Genomic DNA, 17,609 nt, shown 5'->3' with positions numbered 1-17,609 from the left:
TGAATGCGGCCAGGGCGGTGTGGAGCAGGGCACCCCAATGTGGGAGCACCCGCAGGGCCTGGGTCTTCTCCTGGGCTGCTATCAGCACCCGACATGAGCACCCCCTGGGCCATGGCACCCAAATGTTTGAAAAAAAAAATCATAGCCTAAGTCCTATTGTGCTCGCTCACACCTCTCCCGCACCCGTGCCATCCCTGGGTTTGCTGTTCTTTAAATTACTTTATAACAGGGAATTTGATAGGTTTGGGCTGGCCTTGCTAAGCTGCCTGGCCCCGCAGCAGTGACGTGGGTGTGCAAGTGGTGGCAGCTGGCTGGCGTGCCCGGCTGCCTGCTGGGGCTGCATCCTGCACCCCCCTGTTTGTGGTGATGCTTCTCCTGGTGATTACCCATGTGAGCTGCTAACACACCCCATGCCTCTGCCAGGTGGTTATCACAGGGAAATGCTCTGCTTGGGCTCTTAGATTGTTAAATTACCTGCCCAGACAGGGCAGGCGCCTGCTGGGAGGTGCTGAGTCCATGGGTCTGTGTGAGATGCTTTCTGCTGTGGCTCGGGCACTGGGCTGTCCTGGTGCAAGGTCAGGGCTTGCTTTCTGTTTGCAATAATCTGCTGTGATAATAAATCTATTACTGTAAGGCTTAAATGAAAAATAAAAATAAAAAAAGAACGAGTGGACAGAGTGTTTTATAAGTGTACTGTGTAGGGTGCAGCCCAGAGAGGTGCCCACGGCCAGCTGCGCAGATGCTTGCACGGCAGCTGTGACTCTGGGGATGTTTTTATCTCAGGTTCCTGCAGTAACAAGCTTGTACGGTGCTGTCGATATGCTCGCAGTCATTTCCTTTGAACAACTTTTGCATCTCTCGCCCGCTTTCAAGTGGAGCAGGCGGGGGGCCCGGGGGTGCTCTGCCTGGGGCCATGAGGTGCAAAGAGCACAGATGCTGCTGGAGGAGCGGCGGCAGCTCGAGCTCGGCTGCAGCAGGTCCTGGGTTTGCCCCGGGCACAGAAAGCACCGAGCTGGGCTTGACCCGAGCAGCATGCAAATGTGGAACCAAGTGGGGTGGGAGTGGGACAAGGTGGGGACACAGGGCAAAATAAGGTAGAGATAAAGAAAACGAGCCCATCTAGCTCCACTGCCCATGGGAGGGGAAAATGGAAGCAGGACCAGCAAATGAAGCTCTAAAACCTCTGTGTTAGTGTCCAGGGCTGAAAAGCCCCAGGACCAGATTGCCCAGATGCTCTCCTGGGCCAGCCAGCATTGCCCAGTCCCCGGCACGGGGCTTGGCCTCATCCACCATCTCCTTCAGCTCCAGCTGGGTCAGACACCAAGGCCATCGAGGGTTGGTGACCCACCAAGGGCATCCCTGGCAATGCTGCGTGGGGTTAGCACAGGACTCAGTCCACAGCTGCGAAAGCAACTCCTTCCCCCTACCTGTTAAACAAACTCAACCTCTGCTTGGGGCTGTCAAGAGAAAAACGCAAAAAATGGTATTTTTAAGGGAGACATTTGGGAATGTGAGTTCATCCATGCTTCCAAGTGGGACATGGACCCAGAGGATGGAGGAGCTGCTCGGGCACAAGGAGGATGGTCCAAAAGCCTCTGAATGGGGCTTGAGCCCACCCATACCCAGGAAAGAAAAGCTGTGATAGGCATAAAAGCTACCAGGTCTTTCCAGGCTCTCAGACATTGCTTTTTCAAAAACTTCTTGGTGGGAAAAAAAAAAGTAAAAATAATAGATGAAGCTCATTACACAATCCAGACTCATGCCTGGCAGCTTCCAGCACAGAGCTCTGAATTTCAGCACAAAAATGTGCAGCATGCTGCAGATCTGGGGATGGGGAGGAATAACATGGTGGCAAGGACATTTAAAATATGATGGCAGATGCTAAGGGGACCTGCTGTGGTCAAGGTTGCCAAGAAGAGCCCCTGAGAGCTGGTGGCTCTTCATAGCCGTTTTGGCCACCACGGGCCCCCTTGCCCCCACCGGCTGGAGGAGATGCTCACACTGCCCCGCTGGCAATGGGAAGAGGGGGGTGTGGAAAAAAATTGGCAGATGAGAGCAAGCAAAATCCTACAAAACAGCATGTTCAGTTTTCTTTCCAATTTTAACTTGTCCTTGACCTCTCTTCACTCCTTCCCAGCAGGGCTGGCTCCGCTCCGTGCCCGTCCCGCGCTGCGACGCCCTGGCGCAGACGGATGTTTTTGGTGGTACTCACCCCACGGAAGCGTCATTTCCATCCCCGTTTGCTGCAGCAAACACGTCTCTGAAAATACCTTGGCCGTGGTTTAGCCAATGCCAAGACAAACGCATGACCCCGAGATGCTGGGGGTACCGAAGGCCCTGTGCCCATCACAGCTGCTGGGAGCGTGGCAGGCACGTTCCGTGGGGCAGCTGAGCACTGCCATGGGGTACAGGGACCCTTGCGGGATTTTTTGCGGGGGGGGGGGTAACACCTGTTTTCTGAATCATGCCTCTAAAAGTCATGCATAGCCCCAGAAGTGATGATCCCCAGAGGTCCAGGGACTGATGAAACATCAAGTGGGGATTTTGGGGGAGTTTTGCCTTCACTGCTGCGTGCTGAGACAGCGCTGCATCCTCAGGAGTGGCTGGTACTGGGGAGCGGCTGGAGGGTCACCTCCAGCCATGGCAGTGGTGGTCCTCATGTGCCAACACCGGAGACCACGTCTGCATTTGGAAAGAGGAGGCCAAGCTATGGCCCTTTCCAAAAATCAGCATTTGCCTGGGTGTCCCCCACCCCTCTTTGTAACCCCCTTTGGGTTACAAAGGTTTGGGGTTCCCCTGTGCAGCACCTTTCTCCTACTCATAGCATTGGGAAGGGGCACAGGGGGCCACATCCCAGCAAAAATGCACCATGGGCGCGTGTGGCCATGAACCTGGGTTTGCTCCATAACACAACCCACAGCTGCAGCAGGATTTTCCGCTCAAAACATGGCCATGGGCAGAGCTCTGGGTGATGCGGAGATGGAAATGCATGGCCCCAAGGTCTCATGCCACCCCCCCCAGAGGAGGCCAAGTTATTTAATTATTATTTATTTAATAATTATTTCTTTTGGAGGCGGTTGCAGGGCTTACTTAAACCTCTCTCAGCTAGGGGAGATAAGGTGAGGACTATTCTGGATACAGTCAAAATTAGCACTGTTATTTGTATTCTTGTGCCCTGAGAGTGAATTAGCTGGTACTTAAAAAAATTCCCAACAGTCATATCATGCCACTCCTTTCATTTCGCCTTTGTCATCCTATGCCAGAGACAAGCTCAGCTCCATTTCTAGTTTGGCTGCTCTGAAAACCCACAAGAAATCCTGATCTGGTGAGCACAGCTCCTTTTACGGATGAAGAATGCCCTCAGGCACTCTGTACAGCTCCATGGGCTCCCAAATGTCCCCCAAATCAGCCACAAATGGGGTAAGAAAACACAGAAAAATTAATAAAACAACAACCCCCTCCCCCCCCCAAAAAAACCCAGAGTCATCCAGTAAAATTGCTTTTATTTCTGTAATTTCGTAAGTATAAAACAAATCGGCCCAATATTGTGTGAACAGAGTGGATCATATGAACGTGACCATGAGGAGCCTTCCCACATCTTCACGGCACACCTGGCTATGTACAATTGGACAAAGGATATGATTTCGGAAGCAGTAATTTAGTGGAAAAATACCTCTCATATAATAAAATAGGAAACCTTGTTTCTTTCTACCCCTCAGATAACACCCTCCCACCCCCCCTAAGATATAATGATTTACCTTTTGCTACGAAGCACGAACTCAGAGATCTCCAGATTTGGCTGTTCAGGCATCTCATATAAAAAATCAGCATATTCCCAGATTGAAGCCAGAGGGCACCTGCTGGCAGCTCAGCGGTCGCCCCCCTCTTGGTCCCAAGCACCTGGATCGACCGGGCTCGGGCACCAGCCGGGGGCACCCAGGTCCCCATCGCTCCAGGCGCACACAGGTTTAGGCTCATTTAATGCCTCACTCACACCGAAAGCTGAACGGCACCAAGAGGACAGGTCCAGGGAGCACAATTCACCCTGTGCGTCCCCTTCCTCACTGCAGCCCTGAAAACTGTAACCCAAACTGTGCCGTGCAAGCTCTGCATGGGGTGAAGTCCTTCTCCTTCGCCCCCAAAACCTGACCCCCGGGCTGTCTCCCCGCCTGGGACAAGCCCTGCCAGAAATTGTCACTGCAGAATTGGGGGAAAAAAAAGCCCAGGTGGGACTGAACAGGGACAACTGAATCTCTGGCATCATTTATACAAGGTGATGGCCACGCCACGTGTGGACCAAAAACCACAAATAAGTCTTAGGAGTTGGTATTGGGGGCTCCCGTGTGTTTGAGTTTCAGGAGTGATACGATGTCAGGGTCACTGAACCTCATGAACATCTCCCACCGACAGGGACAGTGTTAGCCTGAGCCCATGTGCAGCAATTATTTGATGAGTTTTGGCAGAGCATGACCCTGACTGGGAAGCAGCACTATCAACCTGACATACAAAAGCAGGACCAAAAATTGCTGCTGAGTTTTCCTCCTATTGCTCCTCTGGCCACTTCTGCCATCCACACCACGAGTGGGGACTCCAGTTCAACCCCAGATTTGATGCTCTTAGAGGAATGAAGTCCCCCCAGCCCTTCCAGTAAAGCCTGTCCCTCCTACTCCTGACTTCTCCAGCGCCTGGTGGTACCATCCAGCCTTGGCTGAGCAGAGCATCAGAAACACACATACAACATCTTCACAGTGCCAAAGTCTCAAACACACAAATAAAAAATCTCACCCAGACCCTGAGCCGTACGATGTCGACATGACAGAAATAAAACACAGGTTGCAATACTTCTTTTCTCTGAAGAACATCTCTTTTTTCCCTTTTCCAACATGCCTCCCGACAGCATCACACACCGCAAGGGGAAGAGCTCATCCAGCAACTGGCCACAGCGACACGATGTCCCAAAACAGCACAAAACACTTTCCACAGCTGCTGCCCACAGCTGGCACCCCGGGTGCTGCCTCCAGGGGCGCGGGACCCTCGCCTGCCACTTTGGCTGTAACCCAGCACGGTGCCTGGCCCCTGAGAAAGGAGTATAAAGTGCTCGTGGCCACCCCCACGCCGCCGTGCATCTCGCATCGCTGCTCCCATGCGCGCGGAGGATCTGTCACAGCAGCCCACCAACGCTAAAGGTCTTGCTGGAAAGACCTAAGCTTTATTTAAAAACTGTGTATATGCCAGGCAGCACCATCAAAGTAAAACTAAAAAGGAAATCATTCCTGATCTCTGTTGTCAAAAAAGCAAGGATCCCAGAGACTTCTCCCCTAAGTTGCTTTTTTTAACAAGCTCTTGGGCAAAACAGCCACCCAGTGTCCCATCTCCCTTGTATTGCACACAGTCAGATGCCTCAGTAAGACACAACACCCGATCCCAGAGCGATGGTCTCGGCTCGGGGATCTCCAAGTCTGCACAAGAACATGCTCTAGCCTGTAAAAGTGCCCAACACACTGCTGGTGGCATACATGCAATAAATAACTACTCTGTGATTTGTCCTGACCCTTCACCGAAGCATAAAGGAAAAATAATTAAATCTATGGATATTTTTCTATTTCATTAAAATATTTGAACTGTAAGCCTCTGTAATGAAAAAGCATGGAGTGAAACCTGTATTGCAAGCAATTAAAGAACAAGGGGAGAGAGAAACATGTTCAACCATTCAGAATGGGAAACGGGGATTTGTCAGACTGGTCCCTCCTAGCAAGGGGAATGCCTGCTCCAGCTAGCCTTAGTGCAGATTTCCTGCATTATGTTCTAGGCAGATCTAGAGGCTTACAATGTAAAGGCAAATGCAATTTGCTGCTGCTGAGCAAGCCTCTGGCTGGGACACAGCTCTGGTTTCTTGCCCGTGATGGTTTGGGTTTCGGTAACTCACAACCGCTGCCCAGTGACTGCACAAACAGGCTGACGCTGCCCGGGCTTGCAGCAGCATGGAATCTCCAGCATCAGTAAAATAACAGCAACTCGGCATCTCTATCAACAATAAGATAACAAACTCAGCATCTCTTCAAATAGCTGTCCTGTCAGTGGGTTCAGAAGGATGCCTGGTATAACTGCCTCCAGCTCTCTGCCGTCAGGTGAGACTAAGCAAAAATTACCAGCAGGAGTTTAATGGCGAGCTAAAATTGCATTAGTTCATCTCTGCTCTGAAACAGAGCTCTTATTTTTTTTTTCTTCCTTTTAGGTCTCCTTACTTTAGAAACTCCCATCCATTATTCAGTACTCATTAGTGGGACCTTACACAAGAAACTGCTCCACACAGGTACGTATTTGGGTAAATTTAACAATCCCACACCAGACCTTAAGCCCAAGGAAACCACTATAACCCAGGCAGTGCAATACAGAGCAGGTGGACCAAGCAGATCCCTGCAGACCACCATGTCCCAGGGAGATGCCATCAGGCAGCTGAAAGCCCTGCTGGACCCTACCAATGGGGCTGGGATGCTCTGAATCCGGTTCAGCCTCTCCCTAACTGGTTTTCAGCCTCAGGGAAACACAGAAGCAATTTCCTCTGAAGTCACCCAGCTGGTACTGGATTAAATTCCTGCTGGTTCTTTCCCTGCACAGAGAGCTGGAGGTGATCTGTAATAAAATAAGGTGAAATCCACCCTTTCAGGGAAGGGCAAATCACACGTCTACAGTGTTACTCTTACTGAAGCCCTATTTTGAAGGCTTAAGCAGTACCTGGGTCAGGCCCTGGTCCTCTGCGCCAGGGTCAGTCTCATCCATAGTGAAAATCTTTAAAGAGGAATTGGTTGCCCCATGGGATCACCAATTAAATCAATTAGACATAACACATTTGAAAAATAAAACTTCTTCAAGACAAAGTATAATATTTAAAAAAAAATCAGCAACAAACTTCTAACCACAGAGTATCTATAAAGATCTTTTTAAAGAGCTCCATATTAAAATTCCTTGAATACATTATATATTAAATACAGTAACAACATTTCATGCAAGGTTTTCTGTACAATTAAATCAGCTCAGTAGTATAACAATTCTGTACATTCCCATTGGTCTGGGGGCTCTGCTCATCTTCAATGCTGGTGGTGGAGAAAAGAAAGGAGGGATGATATTTGACACCTACTGTACAAAGGAAGAGTAGCTCTTGCCCAGGTAGAAGAGAAACAGAAAAGCACTGGAAGCTTTTAAGAGGCAAAAAGTAAAACAAAAAACCCAACAGCAAAGGAGCAAAATGCTACCCAAAACCCTGGCTCTAGTGCTGTTGCTGGAATTTAAGAGAAAGGAAAGATAGAGGGTCTGGCTAGCTAAATATCATGAGGACGGATCATAGGAGAATGTGAGGAAAACAGGAGGGTGGATTTGGAGAGCTGGAGAAGAAATCACCCGCTGTCAGCTTCTCAGCTGACACAGCTCAATGGAAAAAGATCAGTTTGCTGGATCCCCAAATCCACTCCTGATCCACAAACTCTCACTGCAGCCTGTGTCACTCCTGCTGCAGAGAAATCCCAAGAGAATAAAAGAAAGTTGGTGCCTTATAAAAAGGGATGCCACAACAAACACCTTCACAGAGAAGGGCTACGTTATGTACAAGCATACATTCATTCCCGTCTTGGAGGTGGATCACCGGTGTCAAGGATGCCCCGTGCAAGACAACGATGTCCCCCAAAGCAGAGGACACAAACTCATGGACATGCTCCTAAGGACTTAAGCTCTATTCCTGCTAGGGAAATAGTTAAAAATCAACTGAGGAAAGGAAGTGTGACAAGGAGGGAGCAGTAGACATGAGGAATGCGAAGTTGGTCATCCCATGCTTTGCTTTAACTGGTTGCCCCTACGAGGAAGAGGGCTACAGCTTAAATACAGCAGATGGGAGCTAACAAGATGCCGAATGGAGAACAGACAGACCATGTCATGCTTTGGTGTCGGATGAGCCTGAGACGCCGCAGGGCTTTCCACAACACCGGGATCACACAGGACAGCGCGATCAACGGGGAGAACTTCATCTTCAACCGCACGCACCCGCCCGCGACAGGTAAACACACGCCCGCGAGATCCACGCCCCGGAGCTCGCGCTCTGCGGCCGGTTTCAGCTGCCACAGGCGTCCTCGAGGGTTGGCGACCCCAACCCACGGGCCTCTCGCCTCCCTCCCCTGCCCTCGCCCACCGCCAAGCCCTTCCCAGCCCCGCGAGCTGCCCTCACGCATCCCGTCCCTCCGGGGGACGCAGCCTCCCGCCCGCGCTCAGCCTATTGCCTAAAATCCCCACTCCCCCCCCCTTGCTCTCCCATGAAGGACACCTTGCCTGAGCTCACCCGGTCAGGGTGAAAATTAGAAAGAAGGCCTTAAATTTTGCAGGAACAAATCCCCAAGGAACCGCATTGTAACGACCCAGGTCCACACAGCTCCGTCCCCAAACCCAACGCCAGCCGTCCAGTAATTGCACTCTTATGTACAGGAAAAAGAAAGCTACGAAACAAAACAAAATCAGTATTTTTCTTTTCGACGATTCACCCGCATTTGTCTGATAGTCGGACACATGCATGTCCTGCTGGCTTCTAGCGATGGTCACGCATGCAAGACATCAGTCCGAGTTACAAGTTAGGGATCCTTTAGTTAGGAGCGTTTCCTTCGTGTCATTCATTTCTTGTCTTCTTCTTCTGAAACAGAGGGAAAAAAAAAAAAAAAAAGAGAAGAAAAGGTATTGGTGAGGGTTCAAAAGCAAATCAGCTCCCTGGTTTTTGTTATCAAGAGAGGTTGCTCCTGGGTCAATCCCAGAAGGGACCTGGGATCCTGTCTGCAGCCGCAGCAGCTCAGGCTGCATGAGGAGGAGGATGCCGGTCCCCGGGCGAGGAAGGGCTCTGCCCGCTCAGCCTGCAGGAGGTAAGAAAAGGGCCGAGTCGGAGCCATGCAGGCAGGAACAGCGGGAAAGTGAGCGGGCAGGGGTCCCCCATTATTGCTCCCAGTGAGAGCATCAGGCAGCACCCAGGGAAAGGCAGTGGCGCAGAGAGGGGGGAGCTCACTGCACCCCACCACCCGTCCCAAAGCCCCGTCCCTGCCGCAGCCAGATAGGGGGATACTGCTCCGGGAGCTGACACTACTTACGCACACACTCTATATATTTACATCCACATATACCTCCAGAACAACTAGCAAGGACCAATCTACCCCTTGCAGGTGCTGTCCCAGTCCCGGGGCTGCCCTCCCTCCTCCCTTCTCCCACCCTACGGGTGGATGGAGCTGGACATGGAAGGTAACTTGGCTTGGAAGGAAAGCTGTGGTGTTCAGCTTGAACTCTGTGAGCAGTACAGAAATCTCCACCACAGCCTGACTCACATCAACTAGATCCCCAATTTCCAAGCAGTCAACAGCAGCAACCCCAGCCCCCCAAGGCAGCAGCTACTCTTCAGTCTAGGGCTGGAAGAGACAGTGCTGGCAGGTCTGTCTGCCCAGAACAGGCTTTTTTTTTCTTAAAAAAAAAAAAAACACAAGGCAGCACTTTCTGAGAAGAGTTAGAAAAATCACTTATCGTGAATCTTATGACCATATTTCTCTATCTTTCATCGCTGCACACATCACCAAACACATCTCGCCGAGGACCACTGTTACTGTGCTCTTGATAAATAGGGGTCCTGCCTGGGGTTACCAGCAAGGCTGCGCGTCTGCTGCCAACCCTGGTGCCGACAGGCTTCCAGGGGAATTAATAAATAACAGGGGAGAGAGAGAGAAAAAAAACTTTTTTGCAACTTCTGCCAAAATTTCCTTCCAGCGCTGGCTGGAGAGCCCAGCCCTCGTGTCCTGAGATAAAACTGATTGCTGCAACAGCAGCATCCCTCGGGATGACCTCTGCACCGCCGGCTTCAGAGCAAAGCGGGGCTGCTGGCAACCGCTCTGTATTAAATCCCATTGCAATAATGAAAATTCATCTCCTCTGCGTTGCAGGGCTGTCTCTTCTGCAGCTCCACCAGCTGAATGGACCTTGACTGGTGACACAGCAGCGGTTATTTGCCAGCCACGGCGCTTCCTCTAAATGCTTCTCCCGGTGGTTGTGCAAACAGGGGGGGCGGCCGCGCCGCGCAGCGACGGGAACGGGACACGGCGGCACCGCTGACAGCAAGTGTTTAACCACGGTGGATGCTCTTCAAAATGCTACTCTCAAGCCTCTGAGTAACACCCCCGGCACAGAGAGAGAGGTGTTTCCGTGAGACCTGCAGTCAGGCGAGGCTCCAGCACCCACTTTAGCTTTAATGGGGTGCTGGTCCCCCCCACGCCAGTGTCTGGCTCTCCTCTCTGTGCGCTGGTGACAGGAGCAGGGAGGATGTGGAGACCTGTTTGCAGGAATGCCGGGGTGGTTGTGATCCGTCTGGATCCTGCCTCACACCCAGTTTTTTCAGGGGTGGCACAGCCCTTCAACTCTTACAAACCTGCAACCGAACAACGCAAGCTCATCTACAAGATCTGATCCTCACCAGGACAGCAGAGGCTTTTTGGAAGGTTTTTCCTTATTGCTTTTGACTTTTCTCTTAATGTGTTCCCGTAAAAGGTGGTGCTGGGGGGATGCAGGCTCCAGCTGCCAGCCCAGATCACTCCCTCCACTCAGGGAAATGCTGCAGCCTTGAAAATTGCACGTTTCCCCCCATTACACCAGGGCAGCCCGAGCTCCAGCCGAGACCCCAGACCTCAGGAGAAAACCAAATAGGAAATCCTCCTCCCATCCCTTTGCAGCACCAGGGCAGCGGCACCGAGAGCGTCCCTCTGCTCTCCCATTTCTAAAACATTGCACACACACACAAAAAAACAAACCAAAACAAACCAAAACAGGGGAGAGGGAGAAATAAATAAACAAAAAAAATAATAAAAAGTAAGGCAGTAGAACTGTAAAATCCCATCTGGATAGATTCCGGCACTGAAAGGTGCGGCACCACTCTCCTCTTGAGCATCCCACAGCTCAAGAGAACGACTTGGCCCGTGGGGAGCATTCCTCCCCCAGCGCCAGCGCCCAGCCAAGGTAGCTCCATGCAGAAATTACCCTACAAGGGCAGGCCACGGCCGCGGGCGCTCGCTCCCGGCTCTCCGCGGCGGCGGGGAGAGGGATGCCTGCCTCCTGGGCAGGGAGAGCGGGGGGCTGCCGCAGCCCCGCTGCCCCCGGGGGGCTGCCTGCGCCCCCAGCTGCGGGTGCAGGGAGGGGGAGATACGGGCGAGCAGCTCCTTTTCGCTACGCGCTGGAGGTTTTTTTTTTTTTTTTTTTCCCCGACGGGACGCGGAGGTTTTGGTCCCTGCGGATTTGGGGCTGTCTGAGAGGGGTGGCGGAGCCCCGGCCGGGAGTGCGACACGCCTCTGCCTGCTGCTCTGCCCTGGGAGGATGCTGAAGCATAAAGCTGACGCTGCCGAGACAAGCGGCCAATTCTCCCTCAGCGGTGGAGATGCTCACCCAAGGGCGCACACCAAGGGGAGGGGACAGGTACCCGGCGGTGCGGCCACCACCTTGCAGCTCCTGCAAACTCGCCCAGGGGCTGCCGTCCTCACCGGGCGTAAAGGACGAACAGCTGCGTAGCCACTAATCTGCCACAAAACACGCCGAGGCAATTCTTGTGCATTAAAACTTCGGATTTTCAGTGACGCTGCTGCTGTTGGGGCAGTTGTCTTGCAGAAAGCACCAGCTTCTTGACTTGGCCCTGCTTGCACCTTGGCAAAGGTGAGAAATGGTGAAGCCTGAGCACCCAGGCAGGGCCTGCTGCTTAATGTGCAGGAAACAAGTGAAAACACCACAGTGGTTACACTGACACCTGCGATGGGTTTGCTTCAATGTGCTGAAGATGAGGAGACCCAGGGACAGTGCAGGAAGGGGAAGGCAGGAGGGGAGTGGGGTGGCCACAGCAGCAGACTGATGGCACACGGAGGGACGTGAGCACTGGGCTTATCTCAGTGTCCTGTCTGGATTTGGTACCTTTTGAGAACCACTCGGAAAAGAAACTTTTGCAAGATCTTGGCACAGGTGCCTGGAAACCTTCCTCCTGCATGCCAGGGGGCTCAGAAAGATCAATACACTTAAATGAGCATGGCAAATATTAAAAATACTAGGGCAAGGTGTCCTTGAGGGTGGTCAGCTCTTGCGAGCCTGCTGGTGTGTGACGGACCCCTGAGAGGGCCCTGGAGAACATCTCCACGTTCCTGACCAGGGTGTCTGCAGGTCACACTGAGCTCAGCCGTGCACTTCTGCTTGCTACCTCACGCTCACGCTGCCTCCCAAAACTGAGACAGCAGAAACCTCAGAGGGGGCAGAGGTGGATGAAGGCAGCAATACATGCAAAGCGTGAAAGAAGTGACTGGGGGGCGAGATGGGGAGAGGAATGTAAAGCCACTGAGCCCATGGTGAAAACTGGAGTCTCAGCTTTCTGCCACCTCAAGGACAAGGAAAATCCAGCACAACGGAAACACGACTTATCTAAATCTGATCAAAGGAGAAACTTTTCCATGTAAAACCTGAATCAGCAGAACTCACAGCTATAACTTTTGCATCCCTCAACTGAACACCCTTGGCCATCCCTCAGAAGGTCCCATGCTGGAGACCATCCTCAAGCATTGTCTTGCAGAGACCGAGCAGTAGCCTGGCTCCTGGCCAAAACTGCCACGCAGACGGATACTTCGTGGGCTTTTTAGACCTTATTTTGAAGCAAAACACAGAAGCCAGTGTGGGGAAAGAGATCCTGTCTAGGTACGGAGTCCCTGGGCTCCATTTTCGGCTGGTTCACCCAGACATGTTCCAAGCAGGTCACCACCACACACGAGCAAGACTTTGGAGGAAGCTCAGGGATACGGCATTCGGGGATGAGACACGTAAGAAAGCCAACCCTTGCTCTGGAGTCCTGCAGGTTTTCAACTGCTGCTCCCCGCTCCACGTGTGTCTTACTGTCCTGAGAATGCCTGGTAAAAAAAATCACAATACCACATTTAAAAGTGGCTTTTTGAGTTTTTTTTTTAGTTTGCTTTTCAAAGCCCAGAGGAATTAGGAAGATGCAGGACTTCAATTATTTCTTTCAAATGTGATGATTTAAGCGTGATTTTGCCCCGTAGCCGTGATTGAATAGTTGCACATGAAACCCTTGCTGGATGAGACACACTGACCCATGAGCATCAGCAGCATCGTGACCATGGGGATGAGGGCAGCTCAGACGGCCTGGCATGTTGGGAACATGGCATGGGAGGAGGAAACACTCTGAGCTGGCGTGATGGGATTCAAAAGGATCGTACGCCTGCCAGAAACCCTGCTGCGCTCAGAGCTGCACTGGCAGAGCCAACGAAAAGCCCTTCCTCCAACAGCACTGAGTTTTTATAGAGAAATGCAAAGTGTGGGAGAAAGACAAACTCATCCCCCGATGACAGATGGTGAAGTGAAGACCGAGGGCATGCATGGGATGCAACAGCCAGGAATTAACCAGCTCTCCTACGCCCCAGTCCAGTGCCACACCATAAAATTGTTGCTACAGGCTCGTAATCATACAACAAAACAGATCTGGGTGAAGCAAAGCACATATCGGTCTGAGAGATGCAACAATTAAATTAAAATCAGATAGAAACAATTTCTATGTGGTCTGTAAAAATAGGAGCCCCTGCATCTCTGTTTCTCAGTGGAGGCTCCTCTGAACAATCCCTGTGGTTATGTATCGGCTCACTGCAGACAGAAAGCTGATGTGAGCACCCACAGTGTGCTGGGGCCCGTTGATGCGGGGCAGGGCAGCCAGTTTGTGATTGTTTCCTGCTTGCAATACTTTCCCAGCCCGTATTTCCAGCTCTTTGCATGGTTCTGCTGCATGAGAAGCCAAACAGAGCTGTTACGATGCTCCAAAGCGCTCCCTGCCAGAGTCGGATGGACCTGCCTGAAAGGCAAGAGTGGCTTTGCAGAGTTTTCCTGGGTCATTATTGAAGGGTGAAGGCAAAAGGAGGGGCTTGCTAGGACAACGGTTGCCTAACGGGTGAAAAAAGGTTTGCGCAAGGTGATGCTGTGGAAGGACACCCAGTCCCCACATTCAGGTTGTTCATCTGCCCCCCAGAGCCACTACATCTTCCCCAGGCAAGGACAGTGTCTCTCTTGCCCTTCTTCTCCCTGCTATCACTGTTGGGGCAAGCACACCTTCAACAATTAATAAAATCTATTTTCCTGGAGAAGGGCCAGCCCTGTGGCAGGCACAGCACCGCTTGGCAGCCGTGGCCCTGCAGTCGCCGCTGGGAAAACCTGCAGCTTTAACTCAGCGCCGAGATATCACCCACAGTAACATCTTTGTAAGAGTGAAAGAAAAGATTGTTATCATCTCTTTGGAGGGCTGCCTAAACACATGCTGTGATTTACAGCACGGAACCCAGGAGCACACAGGAACGACTGCCCCAGCGTCACAGGAGCTGCTTCTTCCCCTTACACGCCACGGGCCAGACCCTGAGAGGTGCTGGTCAAGGGCAACCCCATTAAAACCTGATATAAGGTGTTCAGCTCTCATTTGATCTCGACATAGAGATCGCAAACGCAAGATAAGGATGGACATAGAGAGGTGGAAGATTGAGGGGAAAAAAGGAAGGATTCCTGTTAGACACCAGTGTTTGATTTGTTTTGCTTTCTAAGAGAAGGGATCCAGTTCCCAGAGGTTCGAGAGGAGCTGGAAAAACACACGTAGCAAATTTATCTACTGCTCCAGCACCTAAGGGAGTATTTCAAGCAGAGGTAAGTACCAACTGCTCCGCCATGCGTGGCACCTGGGAAGGAAGAGGGTAGGAGAAAAAGTCCCTTTTTCACAGCAAAGGTGGATGAACATGCAGGTGCAGACACCACACGAGGAGGGGAGGTGAGCAAGATGTCCATGAAGCCACCACGGACCCCAAGCAAAGCACCATGAAGCAAACAACGGATTGTGGTGCAGACCATGCTCACCGTCCAGGTGGTTGCGGGAAAGGTACTTGAGTCCTTCGTCCAGCAGGATAACGGGCAGGGAGATCTTCATCACAACCACCCACTGCGGCCAGCTCAGGGGGGTTACCTGGAAGATGAGCTGCAAGACACAATGGATTGGACATGTCGGTAGGGAAGGAGGTGGGATTTTTTTTGTTTGTTTTAAAGGTCAGGTTGTTGTACGGCACAGGTTGAGGGAGTCATCTCAGGTGCAAGGAGGGAGGATCCAGACAGCCCAAAGAACAGGATTTCTTCAAGGTCTGTCATGATCCCAAGAAGGCTCTTGGCCAAGATCAGTCAAAAACGATCTTGAGGAGGAAAGTGAGGCACAAACTAGAAATGTACATGCTCACAGGCACTTAGCTGGGGACAAAGGACAGTGCAACCTCCTGGGCACAGCAGCCCACATCATCTTAAGCACCTTTAAGCAACAACTGAGGCATCATCAGCCTTGGGCTGAAAAGGGAGGCAATGCCTCCAAAAGGAGCTGAGACATCCACACCCTTTTGCGCTGCCTGTAAGAAGAGCTTCTGACTTAAGTAAAGGCTCGTTGAGGCAGGGTGTCTCCCAGTCCCTATGTTGGTTCGAGTCACAGGACCTGGTCCTGAGGGGACAAGCTGAGGACAACCGTCCTAGAAGCTTCCAGACCCAAAGACTGTTCCAGGGATGTCCTTGCCCACCGGAGGAGCCCCTGGGCTGCGCGCGGAGGTGGCACAGGGCACTCACAGGCATGGGCTTGACGTAGAGGATGAGGAAGTGCAGAGCCATGGACATGACGATGGCCCCCAGCAGCCAGATGTTGAGCCATGGTGGCATCCGCAGCAGCGACTGGTTCTCAGAGACACTGTGAAAGCAAGGGGACAGCGTTGGCCCCAGTAACCTCCTGCTGCCCACGCCTGCCCAAGCTGGGGGCTCCACTCCTCTCCAAGGTGCAGGGCTGTAAGCTACAGCCCTTCTGTTCCAGACTGTTCAGCTTCAGGCTTTGCTGCGATTTGGACCTGGACGCCAATTCTCAACGCCACCAGAAATGGATTAGGACCAGTCGTTAACAGGGCCAAACCACTAACGGATGTGGATCCAGTCCCTCCTTCACCGCTATCGACAGCAGCGCACTGGCTTGGAGGAGTTTATTTATGGCAAACCCATAAATTTGTGAAGATGCTCCAAATGGCTCTGCTGCATCAAAGCAAAGCCCTCACCCCACCAACAGATGCTCAAAGAGACCCTACACAAAATCGGTCATGCATAGAGCATACAGAGCAACCCTGTGACCACCCTACCTGTTCAGAGCGTTGCACATTTCGATCGTCACCAGCACGGACAGAGCCATCGTGGTCGGGTATCGGGACTCAAAGATCTCACAGTCAATTCCTTCAAAGATGGGGTTGTCCTCGGTGCACCTCATGAAGTTCCTCTGTCAGCACAGGAAACTGCTGGTAAATACGTGGCAGAGCAGCAGTGTAGGAAAGGCAGGAAAGAGGAGGGAGAGGTCTACTCGTTGTGGGGCACATGGTGAACCCCGATTATTAGGGGTGTTGTTCAGTATCCCACAGTTCAGAGCAACTGATAAAACTGTCCGAAGTGACCCCGCTTCTGCTGTGGCTGGGGCTTTGGGGTTATGGCTGCATAGTGGCTTAGAAATTTTCACATGCAGTTAATAAGGTGTTTGAGCACCCATGTGTTGCTATCAAAAATACATCTTCCACTGCACATGACATTGGGGTGCAATGGCACCTGCCTTCCCACCATCTTGTTCAATAACGTAAAAATCGATTCCTTTCAATGTGGGATCAGGTACAGGAGCTGCTTTTAGCTTCTTTAGATCAGGTTGGTTGCTGGCTGGAAATGTGAGCCTGAGGGAGAGAATTTGCTTTTCTTTTTAAATTAATGTCTCCTCCACCAGGAATTTGGGAACACTACAATAACGACAGAAGAAAGGCAGAGGAAAGACCCCAACGCCCGAATCCATGCCCTCACCCACCCGCTCAACACGTCAGCCCGTTCCCCTCCCCACTCACCAGCTGATGGAAGGAGACCTGCGGTCCCTCGGCGTCGTACAGGAACCACCAGGTCGCTGCACCCACCGTGGCCAGGCCCACGTACACTACGACCAAGAAGAGCCACCCTTACCCCCAGCACCCAGCAAGGGGCCCCCTGCCCCACGGCACCCCATGCCCGTCCTTGTCCCACCGGCGCCCGGGCGCGCTCACCTCCGATGGCCAGGTAGCGGAAGAAGAGCCAGCCGCTGATGAGGGGCTCCTTGGGGTTGCGGGGCAGCTTGTCCATGATGTCCAGGTCAGGGGGGTTGAAGCCCAGGGCGGTGGCCGGCAGCCCGTCCGTCACCAGGTTCACCCACAGCAGCTGTACGGGGATGAGGGCCTCGGGCAAGCCCAGGATGGCCGTCAGGAAGATGCTGTGGGGAAAAACCCAGAGGATGCGAACTAGATGAGCTCCAGGGTAGCCAGAGAAAGTGTCTGTGTCATGAGAGGGGAGAGCGAGCGGGAACCCTGGATCCAAACACCCCAAACTGAATATTCACCCAAAGTCCTGCAGATGAACCCGCAGCCCCTGAGTCAGGAGCCTGAAATGCAGGACTGAATTTTGCGGCTCAAATCTGTTCCGCTGTCAAAATTTGCTTTGCAGTTGAAACCCAACTATCG

The 17,609-nt window shown here is 52.2% G+C and overlaps 1 protein-coding gene across 10 annotated transcripts in view; it reads right to left on the bottom strand.

Annotated features, from left to right (window-relative positions):
• Positions 1 to 8,464: 8,464 nt before the first annotated feature.
• ATP2A3 (ATPase sarcoplasmic/endoplasmic reticulum Ca2+ transporting 3) overlaps positions 8,465 to 17,609 on the bottom strand; it is a 53,259-nt gene continuing 44,114 nt past the window's right edge. For 2 of the 10 annotated variants that reach the window (XM_042791478.1, XM_032993710.2), the window contains exons 16-22: positions 17,160 to 17,362; positions 16,968 to 17,053; positions 16,230 to 16,363; positions 15,676 to 15,793; positions 14,923 to 15,049; positions 12,863 to 12,935; positions 8,465 to 8,671 (exon numbers count right to left, since the gene is read on the bottom strand). In XM_042791478.1, the coding sequence (XP_042647412.1) occupies positions 8,596 to 8,671; positions 12,863 to 12,935; positions 14,923 to 15,049; positions 15,676 to 15,793; positions 16,230 to 16,363; positions 16,968 to 17,053; positions 17,160 to 17,362 (817 nt within the window). In that variant the 3' untranslated portion in view covers positions 8,465 to 8,595. The remainder of the gene's footprint in view (positions 8,672 to 12,862; positions 12,936 to 14,922; positions 15,050 to 15,675; positions 15,794 to 16,229; positions 16,364 to 16,967; positions 17,054 to 17,159; positions 17,363 to 17,609) is intronic. The other 8 variants (XM_042791480.1, XM_032993711.2, XM_032993704.2 and 5 more) reach the window with 7 other exon arrangements.

The sequence above is a fragment of the Tyto alba genome, unplaced genomic scaffold (assembly GCF_018691265.1).
Source record: "Tyto alba isolate M040663 unplaced genomic scaffold, T.alba_DEE_v4.0 Super-Scaffold_19, whole genome shotgun sequence".
NCBI classification, from domain to species: domain Eukaryota; kingdom Metazoa; phylum Chordata; class Aves; order Strigiformes; family Tytonidae; genus Tyto; species Tyto alba.
Note: the sequence above shows the minus strand (reverse complement) of the source record. Positions and strands in the feature narration are given on the sequence as shown.